Source organism: Lissotriton helveticus, chromosome 8, assembly GCF_964261635.1.
Source record: "Lissotriton helveticus chromosome 8, aLisHel1.1, whole genome shotgun sequence".
NCBI classification, from domain to species: Eukaryota; Metazoa; Chordata; class Amphibia; order Caudata; family Salamandridae; genus Lissotriton; species Lissotriton helveticus.
The window spans coordinates 1,692,423,132-1,692,440,382 of NC_136069.1; the positions used below are offsets into that span (position 1 = coordinate 1,692,423,132).

The 17,251-nt window shown below is 44.0% G+C and overlaps 1 protein-coding gene across 1 annotated transcript in view; it reads right to left on the reverse strand.

The window, feature by feature from the left end:
• Positions 1-3,635: 3,635 nt before the first annotated feature.
• The window catches only part of LOC144774111 (extracellular calcium-sensing receptor-like), a 57,827-nt gene continuing 44,211 nt past the window's right edge, over positions 3,636-17,251 (reverse strand). The window contains exons 7-8 of the mRNA XM_078659137.1: positions 10,602-10,725; positions 3,636-4,552 (exon numbers count right to left, since the gene is read on the reverse strand). Of these exons, the coding sequence (XP_078515263.1) occupies positions 3,636-4,552; positions 10,602-10,725 (1,041 nt within the window). The remainder of the gene's footprint in view (positions 4,553-10,601; positions 10,726-17,251) is intronic.

A 17,251-nucleotide genomic window follows, 5' to 3' on the forward strand; every position in this document is an offset into this window, starting at 1 on the left:
CTTTCTAGCCCTTGCAGCTCTAAATCATGTAAAAAGTTAAACCAAAACCTAAACACAGCTTGAAATGATACTTTAAAGTGGATGCTGCTTGTGCTTTTGTCCTCCCCTCCAGAACCTGTGCTTGGCTGCTGGCTGAGGAGTTGAATGTTTCTCCTCATCAGTTTTCGCTGAGGCCAAAATGTTTACTTCTGGAAAAATGCCCCCTTTAAAATGTGCATTTGAATGTATTATATTGAATAAAAGCAGAATAAGAACACTGGCCCAGCACAAGGGCTGTGCCATCCATCACACTGGATACTGACTTCAGAGAGGCGATGTTTCCCTGTTTATTTTACTTTTAAAAGCACTCCACACATTCCAGGCCTCAATCTCCAGACAATAAAAATGCCAAGATAACTCCTGTGATTGATGTTCTTGCTGGTGAGATCAGAGTTGTTTGAGCTAATTGCAAGGTAGCCAGAGGGTTAATATGCCAGCTGTGAAGAAAATGTACCATGCTGATTACAAAGTGCATAAAATCTAAATATTTCTATGGATTACTACTCTTCTGTTACTTGCATTCACTGCAAAGTAAAGATTAGAGGAGATTTTAAAGTTGCAAAAACGGTTCATCTGGATAGAAATCGGTTGTTTTTATTTGAGAACACCCCCAAATATGGTGTTCTTTCTTCAATTCTGTGTTTGGGCTTCTGGGGCCCAAGCACTCTAATATGCATGACTTGTGACTCCTACACCCTATAGTCCTCTGTGTTATGTAACATTTCCTTTACGCCAATTTATTCACTTACGATTGATTGTCTCTGTGTAATTTTTCTGTGATGCAAAGTGCTCTAACACCCTACACTGGTATGTGTGGTGCTTTACAACTAATTAAATGCATCTGAACATTAGTGGTTATGCAGCCTTAAGGGACACTGTTAAACAACAGTGGTCACCTGAGCACCGTCTTGGCATCAACACAGCACCATTTCTTCATCAGTGCACCACCAGTGTAGCACCAACTCAACATTAGCCCCGCACCACCTTAGCATCAGCACTGCACAGCACTATCTCAGCATCAGTGCACAACCACCTCAGCAATCACAGCAATCACAGCACCAACTCATCATCACTCAGCACCACTTGATCGCCAGCTCAGCACAACCTCAGAAACAGTGCAGCAAGACCACCTCAGCATCACTCAGTACCACCTCAGCATCAGCTCAGCACATCAGCATCAACACAGCACTACCTCCTCATCAGTGAGCCATCTCCTCATAAGCACAGCACCACCTGAACACCACCACATCAGCATCAGCATCAGCACAGCCCCATCTCGGCATCAGCAAAGCACTACCTCCTCAGTGCACCACCAACTCAGCACCAGCGCAGCACTGCATCAACATAAGCACAGCACCATCTCAGCATTAGCACAGCACCATCTCTGCATCAGTGCACACTACAAGCGCAGCACCACCACAGCAGAAACTCAGGACCCATGCAGCACCACTTCAGCATCGGCGCAGCACTAGCACAGCCTCAGCACCAGCGCAGCATCACACTCTCAGCAAAACTCAACACCACTCATCATCACTCAGCACCACCTCACTATCACTCAGCACCACCAACTCAGCATTAGCAGAGCACCACCTCTACATTTGAATAGTACCATATCCAAATCAGTGCACCACCACTTCACCACATCACCACATCAGTATTGCTTAGCACCAACTGAGCACCAGCTCAGCACCACAAGAGCGCCAGTGTAGCAGCACCACCTCAGCATGACGCAGCACCAGCTCAGCACCACCTCAGCATTCACACAGCACTATCTCCGCATCAGTGAATCACCACCAGCTCAGCACCAAAGCAGCACCACCTTAGCAGCAACCCAGTGCAACCCAGTGCCAATGCAGCACCACTTCAACATCAGCACAGCATTACCTTAGTACAGCCCCAACTCATCACCCAGCACCACCTGAGAACCATCTCAGCACCACCTAAGACCCTGTGCAGAACCACCACCTCAGCCTCAGTCAGCACCAACTCAGTCCTACTCAGTCCTACTCAGTCCTACTCAGCACCACCTCATCATCACTTCAGCATCACCTCCGCAACAGTTCACCACCAACTCAGCATCAGCGCAGCACAACCTCAGCACCGGCACAGAACAACATAAACATCAACACAGCACCATTTCTGCATCAGTGCACAACAACCACCTCAGCAGCCACTCAGCACTCATGCACCACCACCTCAGCATCAGCAGAGCATCACCTCAACATAGCACCCCTCAGCACCAGCGTTGTACCACTACGTCAGCATGACTCAGTGCCAAAGCGTCACTCAGCACCATCTCAGCATCACTCAGCACCACCTCAGTAACATTTAGTATCACCTCCACACCAGCACACAACAACCTCAGAATCACTTAGCACTAACTGAGTTTCACTCAGCATCACCTGAGCATCACATATGTACCAGCAAACCACCACTTCAGCACCACTTCAGCATTACTCAGCATCACTTCAGTGTACCCTCAGAATCTGGCATCTGTTGATTCTCTCCCAGTGTCCGTCCACTGCTCGTGTTGTAATTCAGGTACTATTTCTCAATCTCCACTCCCCTATTGTTTATGTTCCAGCATAACAAAAAATTACGCTATAACAAGCATTTCAACAGGCAGGAGGAGGTTGCCAGCATTGCAAGGACAAAAACAACTTGAAGACATTTTTTGATAATTCTTTTTTTAAAGAGTCATTCAATTGTACACAATGTCTTCTTTAAATGCCACTACATAACACTCCACACCACAAAATACCATTTCACATACTTACACTCCATTACATATAGTCTCATACCACACAATTCCAATACACTCAAAAATACATATTACAACTGCACACAATACCACATAATTCCACTACACAAATCCACACCGCACAGTTTCACTCCACACAATCCCTCAACTAACAAGGCCAATTCAACCCGCATAATTGGTACACACCATATACATCAACTCCAGTCCATAACACATAGGTAAGGTAAAAGAAAACTCATAGATCTGATGCTTAGCTCCTACCTATTTGTTCTTTTCTGTCACCAAAAAGGCAAAGCTATACTCAAAGTTCCATGCCACACCATTCAGCTCCACACATTTCCCACCCACACCACATAATTTAACACCAAATCATATAATACAACTCAACAACACAATGACACAACACTACATACATTCAATACACACCACACAATTCCACATTGTTCTGCAACATTCAACTTCACACCACATAGTTAAACTCTACAGGTTACCAAAACACACAAACCCATTACACATAATGCAACTACACTGAATGCCAAAAAAATGCTAAGTATATATTTCCATAGCACACCTGGCCACATAATGCCCCTACACAAATCCACTCCACACCACACAATTCCACTCCACACACTTACACAACTAACTAATCCAATCCAACCCACATAGTTGCACTACATACACTCCATAAAACATAAGTAAAATACATTGCCATTTACAATGCCAATAGCTTCAACACAAACAAATGAGAGACCAATTGTATTTCCAATGCTTGTTTAGAATTTACCATGAATTTCATTTGCAACCCCCATAATGCACTTAAACTTTAGAGAAGATGCTAATTATATTTATTCAATTTTTGTTTTCCTATCAGATGACCCCTGGTGTTCCTCTCAGTACTTAACAGAATAATATAACACTTGGGTATGAATATACACCCCAGCAGTCCAGCACTGGAGCACAGGATAGCAAACACCTCCACAGCTACCATGTACTTCCCCCGTGTGCTCAGGTATGCCGGAATGAAGGAGATCCACACACTGACAAACACCAGCATACTGAAGGTGATCAGCTTGGCCTCGTTGAAGCTCCCAGGCAGATTCCTTGAGACAAAAGCAACTACAAAGCTGACTGTAGCCAGGAGGCCCATGTATCCCAGCATGCAGTAGAAGAAGATGGTGTCTCCTTCATTACACTCCAAAATTATCTTCTCATTATAAAATGTCATATTCATTTCTGAAAATGGAGGGGAGGTGAATATCCACACAATACAGATGAGAATTTGTACCAATGAGCAGAAACAAATGATCAGAAATGGCGTCTTTGATTTGAGCCATTTCCTTGCAGGGCTACCTGGATTTGTTGCCTTAAAGGCTAGAACAACGATAATGGTTTTTGCAAGAACAGCAGAAACACTGACTGAAAACACTATCCCAAAGACAATCTGTCGCAGCATGCATGTCAGTCTCCTGGGTCGGCCGATGAAGATGAAGGAGCAGAGGAAGCAGAGCATTAGAGTGACGAGGAGCAGGTAACTGAGTCCACGATTGTTGGCTTTGACAATGGGAGTGCTTCGGTACTTGATGAAGACACACAGGGTGGAAGCAGTAAGGAAGATCATTGTTGAGGCAGAGATGACAAGTGTTAGACCCAGTGCTTCCTCAAATGTTAAGAACTCAATCACCTTTTGAATGCATCGGTCCCGTCTCTCATTGGGCCATTCAGTTTCAAGACATTTTGCACATTTCACTGCATCTGGAATACAATTTCAGTAGTTAGATACATTTTGGAAGATTTCCTTTTTATTTGTTAAGGGGAACATGAACAGGCATATTAAACAAAAGCATCAAAAACACAATATATTTGTCTGTTATGTTTCATGCAAAATTCAAACTTTTCATACTGAACATTGCTATTAATTTCCTTTGTAATTTTCCACAGGTCCTCAGATTTCATGAATTATTTCTTGTGCCTTGTTGATCTTCTGGTCATTAATAACTCTCATATAAACCAAAAGAAGGGGTGCCCTACACGTCCAGTCCATCGGGGGGTACCAGCAAGTGAGTGATTGTTACCATGAAACTCTCAGGCTTCAGTAAATCCTGAAGGCATGCTTCATCATAGATTTTTGACGATGGAGTCTAATACTTTCACCGCAGGCTTCAACCTGATCGCTTTCAGGGCACACTTACAAATGTTTGAAGGGATCCTAGCAGTAAATAGTTAAAAGACTGTCTGAAGCGTACCTGCAAAAAAGTTATTATCAGAATATTGAATTGGCAGTATTAAAAACAAATGTGGACAATATGTGGGATCTAACCACCTAAGTATTTTTCCCCATGGTCTACATGCTTCAGCTTTCCTGGAAGATACTGAGGTTTTCGTCAGGACCAGTATTTCAAGGACCCCTGTGGATTACCTAATGCTAGTTAAGTCAAACAAGTGTGGAATTACCACTACTCGCACATCATACCATGTAGAAACTTTATGCTTACATCCCAACCGGCTAAATCATCAGTGGGTATCATAGAGATATAGCTAGTAGCGATAATTCCACAATTGTTTGGCCCCACATAGTGGTGGAAGTATTAGACTCCATCGTGAAAAACTCTATGATGAAGCATGCCTTGAGGATTTCCTGAAGATTGAGACAAATCTTTCAAGTGTTGAACCGTCTAGACCAACTGGACTCATAGGGGACGCTGTCTTTTGATTTATATACAGTAATTTCAGGGAATTCATTTCAGAGATCCCAACTGCTCTTCTTTTTCTCTATCTTTAATTATTTACATTAATAGCCCTCTCCAGTTGATAATAGTATCAAAGTCTTTTTCACCATTGTGCAGTGTTTGGGGGGATTTTTTTCCCTCCAACTATAGGCAAAACATAATCTAGACATATTAATCGCAATGAAAACAATTTCCATATGTTTCCTTGAAATATTGACCAACTGTCTATTTGTATTCGGTACTTTGGATAGGGTAAGATAATAATTTAATGTTATATTTATTTTTTTTAATCTTGTTGAGTATTTCCCTTCTTTCTCTACTCTTTAGACGCTGGTATATATTTTGTATTTACATGTCAGTTTGGGGCTACATATTCCAGTCAGTCTTTAAATCTTGGCCTCCGACCCTAACTAAACTTTTTTCTGTGTGTCTTAAGATAATAATCACCAAGCTATCCGCCCGAATATAATTAGGGGACCGTAAAATATCTTAGGACCACATCTCTAGAGGGCCCACAGGCCACAAATACTGAGGAAACCAATGAATAGGAGATTACCCATCCCTAGAACGATAGCGCTATAGTGATCCTTGACTGTGAGAAGTACTGACTTCCCCATTTTATACCACATTTCAAGAACTTTATAGGTGGATGCTCTTTTCAAGAGCAAAGATTATGACTCTTCAGTTTTAATGAATTTGTGTTGTTCATGGCACTTGCTTGGGAGATTTGAACTGTCTATACTATCCTAAAGAAGGTGACTAAATATCTTTAACTCCACTGAAACACATCAACATAAGTCTTGTGCAGAACATGCTTAACAGCAGGAAACCATGGATGGAAAATATCAGTTTTATCCAGATTCTTGATTGATATTATGTTATGGACCAGAAAAGATAATATTGAGACATCTGTACTGTTCTGTGTTTTTCTCCTTCTGTTTTTTATATTTGTGTGTATTTGTGAGCATTATATTTGGTGGGTTTTCAGTGAACTCATTTTTAATCTGTAGGATGTCTAATCCTTTTACAGTATTGTGATATACTCAATATGATATGTATTGTCTACTGATATGATCTAAAAGATTTGCGCTTAAGGCATGCCATTAAAACCTGGTGCAATTTATACCTTAGTGGTACTTTGTTTTGGTAACAGAGTTCAGATTGAATATGCATGTGGTCTGAATGAGTATGATTGAATGGATTGAATTACAAGTAGTGTGTCTACAGGTTCTCCAAGGGGAGATCTTTAGTCTACTATATTATTGTATGTACCTAGCATTGTTTGTTAGTTGTTCTTTAAATTGAAAGTACTCGTCGTAAAATGTTTCATTTAAGCCCAGAATTCTACTGGGCAAGAGTAGTCCATGAACATGCGTATATCATTTGCCTCGCTGGAGTTGCCCCGGGAGTATCTAGAATAATCGAGTATCTTAAATGTATTCAGTTTGTATGGTATATACTATAGTGGAGCCTACTGACTACCTTAAAATTCTGGAGTAGCAAATTTGAACATCTGAACTCAGAACCTACGTATGTAACCCAAAGCTTTGCTTGGTATATCCCCATCAAACCACTACAATCAATGGCAGCACAAAAGTTACAGTCCCCAAATTTAGAAAATCCCACTGGGGAGGTAAATACGTTGTTATATGCCGAACCAAATAATGGAATTCTCCCTCTCTAACTGAAAAAAATACTAATCTCCTACAGTTCAGGAAAGCACTCAAAACATGGCTTTTTAATCTATAATTTCCTAGTTCTCCGTATTGTTATGCCTCCTAACAAGTAAGGTTACTGCTCACACTTTTTCTGAATAAGACAGCAACAAGATGCCCATGGGTATTCAAACTGTTTATAAGAATAATTAACATAACATAATGTACCACACCATATCATACCATAACATAACACCATAACATAACAAACAGATGAGGCCCATGTTAATCTCTACCCCACTGTAGCTGCTAAAGCAGTGGGTTTACAATTCTCGCGGGTACCAAAAGTGGGATGGACCGAAGCAGTGCAAGACTTCTAGTAATATAGCCATTTTATCAGCAGTGCGCATGCCCACAATGAATAAACTTGGCTGGCGTAGTTACAAAATAAGTGACAGAGCTCCACATTCGCCTTGGCTTAACGCCACACTCCACCATTTCTAAAATGCAGGGCTGCACCGTATTTCCAAGGGTTGGCTCTTTCCTGTGGGTATTCTTGGCATTACACCCAGACACATGCTAGGTACACTTTGGTAGGCTTAGCTAGGGTTTGCATCATAGGAGTACTCATGATGCCTGCACATATTCACTGTTTAGCACCATGGTAGAATTCCACCTTTTATTTACTCTGTCAGTGCTTGCAATTATATGTATATGTTTCCGTCTAATGGTTGTTGCAACACACGTATTTTATACCAGAATGACGCTGGTTCAATAAATGCTTATTGAAAGTGTTCCCACCGCTTGTTCTGTATATCTCTCTGAGAAGAAGTGAGCATGAGTGACAGAATGAAAGGTACTGTACTGTTTCCACGATCCCTGAGGGGCCGGGGTTGTCATTTTCGATAGTTGCCAGAAATGATTCACTCCTTGGTTGTGAGGCTTATAGTGGCACTGTGAGATACCTGGTCTACAGGGTAACATATCCTTTGGGGGTGTCTGGAATCAGTCTAGACACCAGTCCTTTACTTTATGTTGTCTAAATGTGTGGATCCTTGTATAGATTTATAGGAACTACACGACACATCTGCAACCTAAACTCCCTTTCAGCCTTCATGTCCACGAGCTCTTCTGGGGACAGGGTTTGGGAAGACACACTGCTTTGTGCTCTGGGAGGGATTTCTAATTCCAGAGACAAACCACCCTGCTCTACGCAGTGTGCTGCATCTCAGGACCTGCGCCCATATGCTGCTTCTGCTCCTCCACATCAACCCCTCATCTGGATCCTCTGTTGCTGTCAGCATCTGATGAGCCTTCACCCAGTCCCTCAGTGCTTTGTGAAGCTCCGAGATTTCGGTGTACTCTTTCTCTAGATAGATCCTTGAGCTCAACCACAGTGTAGCTCCCCGGTTGATGACCTCAAATTAAATTTCTGCAGGTGAGCAGCGATAAAGTGCGCAGAGTCCTAAGGTCAACAAAAGCAAGAATAGCAAAAATAGGAGGCATGAAGTCAAAACATTTTGGGGCGACTACCCTAGGGTTGAACTGGTCTAACATGCACATACTGTTCGATGACAGACAAAAACTGACTTAACAAATTTGGTGCCGTGAGATCATGGTTTGGGCAGTTGAGTGTGGTTTCTCCACTGAGAGCTGTTCCACAACAATTGAAGCATGATGTGGTAAGCATACCATTAACCCTTCTAAAAGGTAAAAAAATATCTCTGCTGATAGATGTATCAATTATGAATAAATGAGTTTGGAAAGTCTGTCTTAGACCACATTTTGGCATGATGGATTTTATGACTTGACATTTTCTTAAGATAAAAACTAAGATATTTATAGGAGCAACTTTCTCAACCATTACTTTACCTAGGAAGTACTTGATGTTCTGGGCATGTTTTTCCCTCAAACTCATAATGTTGGTCTTTAGTTTATTAAAAACGAAATTATCACAAAGATTGTACAGCACAAACTCCACTAGGACATACTCCAGTAGAAGGAACTGCTGACTGCCAAGTCCTGGCCAGAAGGCAGTAGCTTCCATGAATTTAACCCCTGGTCATGCTGCGATGGGTAACGAATAGTAAATCAGCTGTAGCTCTAGCTACACATTTGTTTTACAATTATTAAAAGGAGCACAGTGTTGCTATGACCAGGGTACCCCCATATGAGATCTCTGGATACACATATGCAATACTGCATATATTAGCCATTATTACTAATCATCTCAGCCTTCCCTGGGTTGTGTCAAACAATCTCTTGCTTTTAATCACTTTGAAACTGAAGCAGATTTGCCAATAAATACCAACACCATGCCATAGCTATAGCCAAGTTATGATGTTATAGTTCATGCTATATCTTTTGCCTTTGCCTTACGATTTGACACTCTTCTAAAGAACTATGGGTCTCATTGACAAAGAATTGGTGTGGGCAGTACAGCAAGTCATTTTTAATTCGCAGCCTTGTGCCTATCCAAAAGGGAAGGAATTGACCAGACTTACAAGATACTCTACATTCCTGTCCTTTCAGCCAGTGTTGGTGCACAATTTGCAGCCGAGTGCCGATGCAGGCACCCTTGCCTCATGGTGCAAGAGTGTCTGTATTGTTGCCATGATTGTTTTTGTGCAGGAAGGGGAACCTTCTTGCACAAAAAGAATAGTGGGAGGTGTATTCCTTATTCTATGTGTGCTGCAGTATGCAGCACATGTAGAAAGAGAAAAAAGGGCAAATGTAAACATTTCTCCTTGTTACGCATGCTCTAGGGAGGTTTAGGTTTTTGGTGCTGCCCCAGGTTCCCATGATGTTGTAAATCTGTGTCAGTGCCACAATCCATGGGTGTTGAGTGGTATCACCCACAGCAACGCCCATGGAAAGCCTCCTTGAAGCAGAGTAAGGCAAGGCAGCGAGTTAAGTCTCCTCATAGATATGATTGAGAGACCTGTGCCACCAGAGTGTCTAAAAAGTTCACTCTCTAGCGGCACACACCTCTTGCAAATGAGGGCCTATATATGTAAGGTCGGTGCTTTGATTTCACCTGATGAAAATTTGATTCAATATTGTTTCCACTCGGAAATGTTTCTTGGCTGATTCTTGAATTATTTCATCATAAGTGGATCTAATATCACAAATGTTATATTTTCACTCTCCCTACATCTCCTTTTCTACCTCTTTCTGGCTATACCCTGATCCTACATATTAGGCTTATATCTTGTTTTCTGTACTGTCTCTTATGAAAGAGAAGTAATGTAAAGTGCTCAGTTATCTTTTAGATTGGGCCACACTACTGCTAATAAATAACTAACAATTTAAACTGTGTCACTTGATTGAAAAGCAGGAGAATAAACAGTGCCTTCATAGTTGAAATGTATTCCTTGAGACTTTAACTTGATGATGCATTAAGTGCAGAGTGAGGTATACCTGTGAGATTGCTGATCTCTCCTTGGGAGCAGAGAACACAATCAAAGCAGCAAACAGGCTCCCCCTCTCTGGCAGCCTTTCTGTACCCTGGTGGGCAGCTCTCACTGCAAACAGAGCGCGGGACCTGAGGAAGGAACAGGAAGAGGATACTAGAGTTACAGATCTTAAAGGGCATGATCATTAGTAGTAACAAAGGCATGATCATTAGTAGTAACAATGGTGGTGACCACGAGATTGTTGATGTAAAGGTTGGTTTTGACATGAACAGAAAGATAATCAGTGGTGATGACCAAGAGAATGTTAAGGAAGAGGTCAGTGTCAACCAAGACATAAGCAATTAACAAGTTGGAGGTGAAAAATACATGATTTAAGCAGAGGTTGGTTTGGACCGAGAGATAAACATTAAAGAAGTTGACAGCGTCCAAGAGATAATTACTGAAGAGGTTGGTTTGGACCAAGAGATAATGAATGCAGAGTTCAATAGGGACAGAAAGATAATCAAAGTGAGCAGTTGGTGGGGACCGAGAGATAATTCATGAAGAGGTTGGAAGGAACCATGGGATATAAGTTGATTATAAGGGGGTGCCCCAGTCGAGTAGTGGAGGCCCAAGGTGCATTCCGTATGGAGATGGTTCTCAGTGAGCGGCGTTACCTGGTAGTGCGAGGAAAGAAACAAAAGGAAATCAATAACTAACAAAAAACAAGCAGAACTAATCCACCTGCTGATGTGTATGAAGTAAGGGAGAGCAGTGGATCAGATGACCAGGGAGGGTGTTGTCCACATTGGGCATTGAGGATATGTGAGGCGGAGAATTGAAGCCCGGCGAGAGGGAGAGGAATGCAACCATGTAAGGCAAGCGCAGCAGGTATGCTATATCAGTCTGAGTTTTGTCCCTACTCCCAGGAGGAAGCTGGAGGTTTCAAGAGCCATCTATTTGGGGACAGTCCTGCAGTAGAGTATCCCATTTGTGCATGTGGTCCAGCGACAAGTGTCCTTGAAGTTCTCCCTTCTGCAGGGCTGCACATGCGTATTCCGCCCATTTAACTACCTCCACATGCCACAGCATGAGGTTATGTCATTGAGGGGTTTTGCAGGCCATCCTCAATTGCCGGCGCGCCATGATTAGTGCCAGGTCTATGGATCTCCCCAGTATTAGTTTTGCCTGAGATTGGGGAAAAACCCCCAGTAGGCACTAGAGCCAGTTTTCAGGATCCACCACTTGTATCGTGTCACAGTGTCCCAGTAGGTGTGGATCGCTGGGCAAGTCCGCTCCATGTGGAAGAAATCCACCCACTCGGTAACACCTCTTGGGCATATTGAGTGCTCACAAGAGAACATTACATTTATCCTCTTTGGGGTGAGGTAAGCTCTATGGATGAAGTAATATTGCATATATTTGAACCTGGCATTTCTGGAAATGCGTGGTATGGAATCTAAGATTTTTTCCCAGTCTTGTCCATTATCACAGCATCAATGTCCTCGGTCCAGCAAATTCTTGGCCTTGTAGGTCATTCTTGGCCTGCCACAAAAGCGCATTGCAAGGAGATCAACATGGTTTTACCTGTTGTCATGTAGATGATCTAAAGATCAACATGTACTGGGGGTTCAGCAGAGGCAAGGCTCCAGAAGGCCCATATAGCGGCCCTAACTGAGCCGTATAATAGGAAATATTGGTGAGGGAGCCTGAACTCATTAATAGGGGCATGGATGTCTTTGAGTGGGTTGTTTTCCCCCAGGGAGATTAAGCCTAATCCTGAACCTGCCCAGTCCCACAACGTGCCACAATCGCCTCAGGTGTGAATAACAGGTAAAGCCAATAGTGGGAGTTTGGAAGCATAGGAGAGTGTAGAATGTTTTGGCTGAAGCACCAAGGCCTGGCATGTTTGAGTGTTGTGAGTTTAATACCTTCTTTTGCATCCTGTTTGCGCAGTGAGGGATGGAGAAAACTGGAGCAAGGGATCACAATCAAGGGTCTTTCTGTCCCAGCCACAGGGGTGCCATTGCGTCCCATCACATCATGTCACCCAGACAGGCTGACATTTAAAGCTCATAAATGTAAATGTCATGGTACTTATAGAGCGCGCTGTCACCAGACGGTCACCTTGCGGTGTCGCCTATGCGGCTTCCTGGCACTGATACTCATACCGCTGTGGAACCCCTCCTGGCTTTCCCTGTGAAGTGTCCACTCCTGGGCACCCCCAGGGTGAAGCCAGGCATTTTTAGCGCTGTTGGGGCCGGTGTGGAGGCTAAGCAAGCTATTTCCCAGAGTTGCAGCGTGGGGCCCTTGATTAGAATAGGCACCGAGGCGAGAATTAACAGGTCCGAGGAAATTGAGCCCCAAACCCCGCCGAGGCGGGAATTGAACCCTGGTCCCTGGCCAGAACTCTGCATCAGGGTCTGCCACTCTAACCATTGAGCCACACTCCTCATAGTCTGGGACCAGCATCCCCTGCTCAGTAGTGGGGAGTCAGAGCTTGGTTGCAAAACCCTGTGCCTCCTGCTGCCCCATGGCAGTGTCAATAGTAAGCCATCTATTTCTTGAATGATAGCCCCGGGTAAAGAATGGAATAGAGGTGAATAAATATAACAGCTGAGGCGGAACCATCATCTCCACAAGGGCATCCCGGCCCATAGTGGATAAGGGTAAAGTGTTCGAGAAGGCAATAGCATGTTGTAGGGAAGCTAGTGTCACCCCGATGTTACCTTTGATTTGTACTTCCAGGTAGCTAAATGTGTACAGCTCCCACCTTATCTCCTCTACCAGCTCTGAGGGTCTGTCCTCTTATTCTAGAGAATTTGGAGAGCAGACTTTAGACTTTCCCCAGTCTGGATATTCTGGTAAACTCTGGGAGTGCAGTGTAAGCCCCCTCATGTCCAATCACTCGCCGTAGAGATAAAGTAATATGTCATCAATGTATAGCGATACAGTTTGGGATGCCACCATGGTGCAGCTCAACTGAGGATTTGCCCTGCTTAAGCGTTCACAGCATGGGATCAACTGCCATGGGAAGTAGTACTGGGGAGAAAAGACATTCCTGCTTGATACTGCAAGGGTCTGCAATGAACCCACTAGTCTTAAGCCATGCAGTCAGGGAGGTGTATAATTGTTTTGCCCAATTGAGGAATACACTACAGATCCATACTGGTGATGTAAAGAAAGTTCCCACATATTGAGTTGAAAGTTTGGTAGTCTTGGGATATTTCTGGAGTGGGGAGTGTAAAATATGAACAAGTTGTCTGATATTGTGTATTGTGCAGTGAGTCAGGGTAAACCCCGATTGGTCATGTAACCAGGATCTTGACTAATATTTTATAGTCCATAATTAAAACCGACAATGGCCTGCAGGAGGAGACCCAGTCCTCTTCTTTACCCCATTTAAGGAGTGGAATGAACAGGGCCTCACACATTGTGGGGGAAAAAGCACCATTTTCCTTTGTGATGTTGTAGAGTTCATTTAGTGGGGGAGTTAATATGTCCACAAAGGTTGATTAAAATTCGATCAGTAATCCATCAGTTCATGGCACTTTTCCTTTGTCCAGAGATTTGATGGCCTCTCTCACTACTTGATCCTGGATATCTCCAGCTAGCCGGGGGGACCATGTCATGGTTGAGTCTGTTAGTCTTGGTTGCTATGACATAAGCTTGTAGTTCTTGCAGACTGGGTCCTGGACAGACTGTGAAAAGGTTATCATAGTAGTCATGGAATGTGGCATATATGTCCACCTGTATATATAGCTTATGTCTTGCAGGGATAATCAGGAATGTATTGGGGCATTGTCTGTAAGGGGATTTGCAATCCATGCGAGTAAACACATGGCGTTATCCTGTTTTCTCTATTCCTTACTAATGTATTGACAGTAGTTGTGGCCCCAGAGTCTCTCAATTATTACTTGCAGTTTTGCCCTCTTCGGCCCAACCCACCAGCATACAGTAGGGTCATCATGCCCCAGCCTACCTAGAGTGTCAAGGAATGTTTCCAGCAGAATATTCTCAAGCTGAAGCTCAAAGCTGATCCTCTGTGACATGGCCTCAAACCATCATCTTGATAGCCACCCATCGTTTAGAAGGAGACCACCGTGCCTTAGTGATCTGCTAGCTAGTTGCATAGAGTGGCCCTAGTAAATCCTGATAATCTGGGTTTTCCAGTGCCTCTGTGTTCAGTTTCTGAGTTGGGATCAGTGGCTTGGGAGAGTCCCAGTGCAGGGCTTCCAGAAAGGAGTTGAGATCTGAGTGAGTCTTAGCAAGATACTTTGAGTGGACTTCCCTATCGCATGAGAGTCGATTGCCAAGTAATGTGTTCAGAGTTACATAACGGTCATGTTACCCAGAGTGATATGAGTATTGGGGGAGTAGAGGGTTGTGCTTCCTCCAGGTATCTTCCAGACCCCTCTCCCGCATCCAGTCGCAAAGGATTTTTGCCATGAAGTGGGTCAAAAAAGTGGGTACTGGCAGGTGGGACCTGTCAAGTGTCATTTCTGCTATGCAATTGAAGTTGCCCCTATGATCAGCGGGCAGTGTAGTAGTGTGGAAGGGAGGAAGGCCAATTGGTCTACATTTGGGGCCTAAAGATTAATCAAGGCAATATCCTTCTCAAGTTTACCCTTCATTGCTATATATCTGCCCACTGGGTCTATATTCTTGATGATCTGTGGAAGGGTAAGGTCACCTGGCAATATCCAAATGATCACACTCTGTAAGAAGGTGGAGAACGTTGAGTAATGAACATGAATCCACCATCGTTTTTGTGGTGCAAGTCCCTTTGACATGGTTAGTTGTGTTTCTTGTAGAAAGTCAACCAGTACTTCACACCTTTTTATGTAGGCCTGGAGAAGTGAGGCCTCTCACATTGCAGGTAAGGAGTTGGGTTGTAGATCCAGCAGCAGTCATGGACCGCCTTTCATCCAGTTGCAGACCCTATTTCCTGCCCCATATTTACACCCCCTAGTCTGATCCCTTAAAAACAATAAACACCAAGAACAAACTCCACCTGACCGAACCAAAGATGATTACACCAATGCGTATTGTTCAAACGGTTCAAACAATATGTAATCCAGGTGCCTTCGAAAAGGAGGATGCACATCCATCCTCCCATGGCACTCTAGGGGGGAGAATGAATCAAACCAATGGAGGACAAATATCTTGCACAGCCCAAAAGAAAACACAAGGTCAACATGTCATTACATAGGCACAAGGGCACGATATAAAGGAGGCTTTAACTGAAAGATGAGGAGTAAAAAGTAGTAGAACTACAGTCATATAGGTTCAGCCATGTTAGGGATGACCTTAGGCAGGGGAGAAATTGGGTCTAAGTCAGTGCCATTGGCATTGGTTGAATCAATGTCTACCTTGATTCAGCTGCCCCCTGGGCTGCATCCTGGGTGTGTGATCATGGCAGATACCACCACCGCCTCATCATGGCCAGAGCAGGCATGCTGCTGCCTCCCTTGGTATGGGCAAGATTTCCAAAATCTTCAGTGTTTTGATGGGCCAGGATCTCGATGACAATGGCCATTTTTGTGATAATTGCCGTGCGATCGCATGCCTCCTCCAGCGTAAAAAAGAAGATGGACTTCCTGTCCAGAAGGACCTGCAGTTTGGCCGGGAACAGAAATGTGTACGGGATTCCCAGTTCCTGAATCTTTTTCTTTCAGTCAAGAAGAAAGCTCTCTTTTTCTGATCTGTAGCTGTAAAATCGGGGAAAATTGAGGCACACGCATAGTCCACCGGGCACGGGCCATGGTTACTTGCCTGTTGCAGAAGAAAGTCCTGGTCTCTGTAGTGCAACATCCATGCCACCACCGGACGCAGAGGTGCCCCGGGCATGGGGGGGGCCTGCTGGCACTCTGTGCGCTCATTCCAGGGTGTAATATTTGGATGGGTCCTCTGGACCACCGACTCATGCAGCCAGGGGTCCAGAAACATGATCATGGACAGGTCCTTGACCTGCTCCGGCAAGATCGCCACTCTAATGTTGATACCTGTCCTCATGAACCTCTATCCGAGTATCATGTCTGCTCAAATAAAAGGCTTGTGATTTTGATGCAGGACCCATTTCAAACAATTCTGAATCTACCTGACTGACGCCTCCTATGGTCACCATGCAACAGCCCCATTCCCACTACCTTTTGCTTTTAAGTGCATCTCTAGTGGATCATATGGCAGTCAAGACAGTGTCTAGTTTGTGGTATTCCCCATGTGACAGAGGGATTGCCCCATGGTTTCACTGAAATGCTTTGTAAGTATGCAAACAAGGTAGAGGTGGTTGGCCTCAGGTGAGTAGAGGCCTGCAGCAAGTTTGCGGGGATAAAGTACGTTTATGATCCAGGCCCTACCACGCCATGGAGGTGCATGAGTCCAGAGTGTAATGTAGACAGTCTGCAGGGCCATGGAAATCTTCATTCAACAAGAATTCACCCCCTGTGGGATCAGATGATCTGCAGCAGGGTGCACGGATCCCCATTTCAATGCATGAACACCAGGGTCCCAAGCAGCAGTAGTGGCTGCATCGGCTGAACATGGGCCCGCCTTATCAAGGTGTCAATGCATCATCCAGGGGGTCAGGAAAAGGTTCTGGTCATCCTATGGCCGTCTACAGACAGCCCACACAGGGAAGCCACCAGTCAGGTCATAGGGGCTCAATCGTTGCGC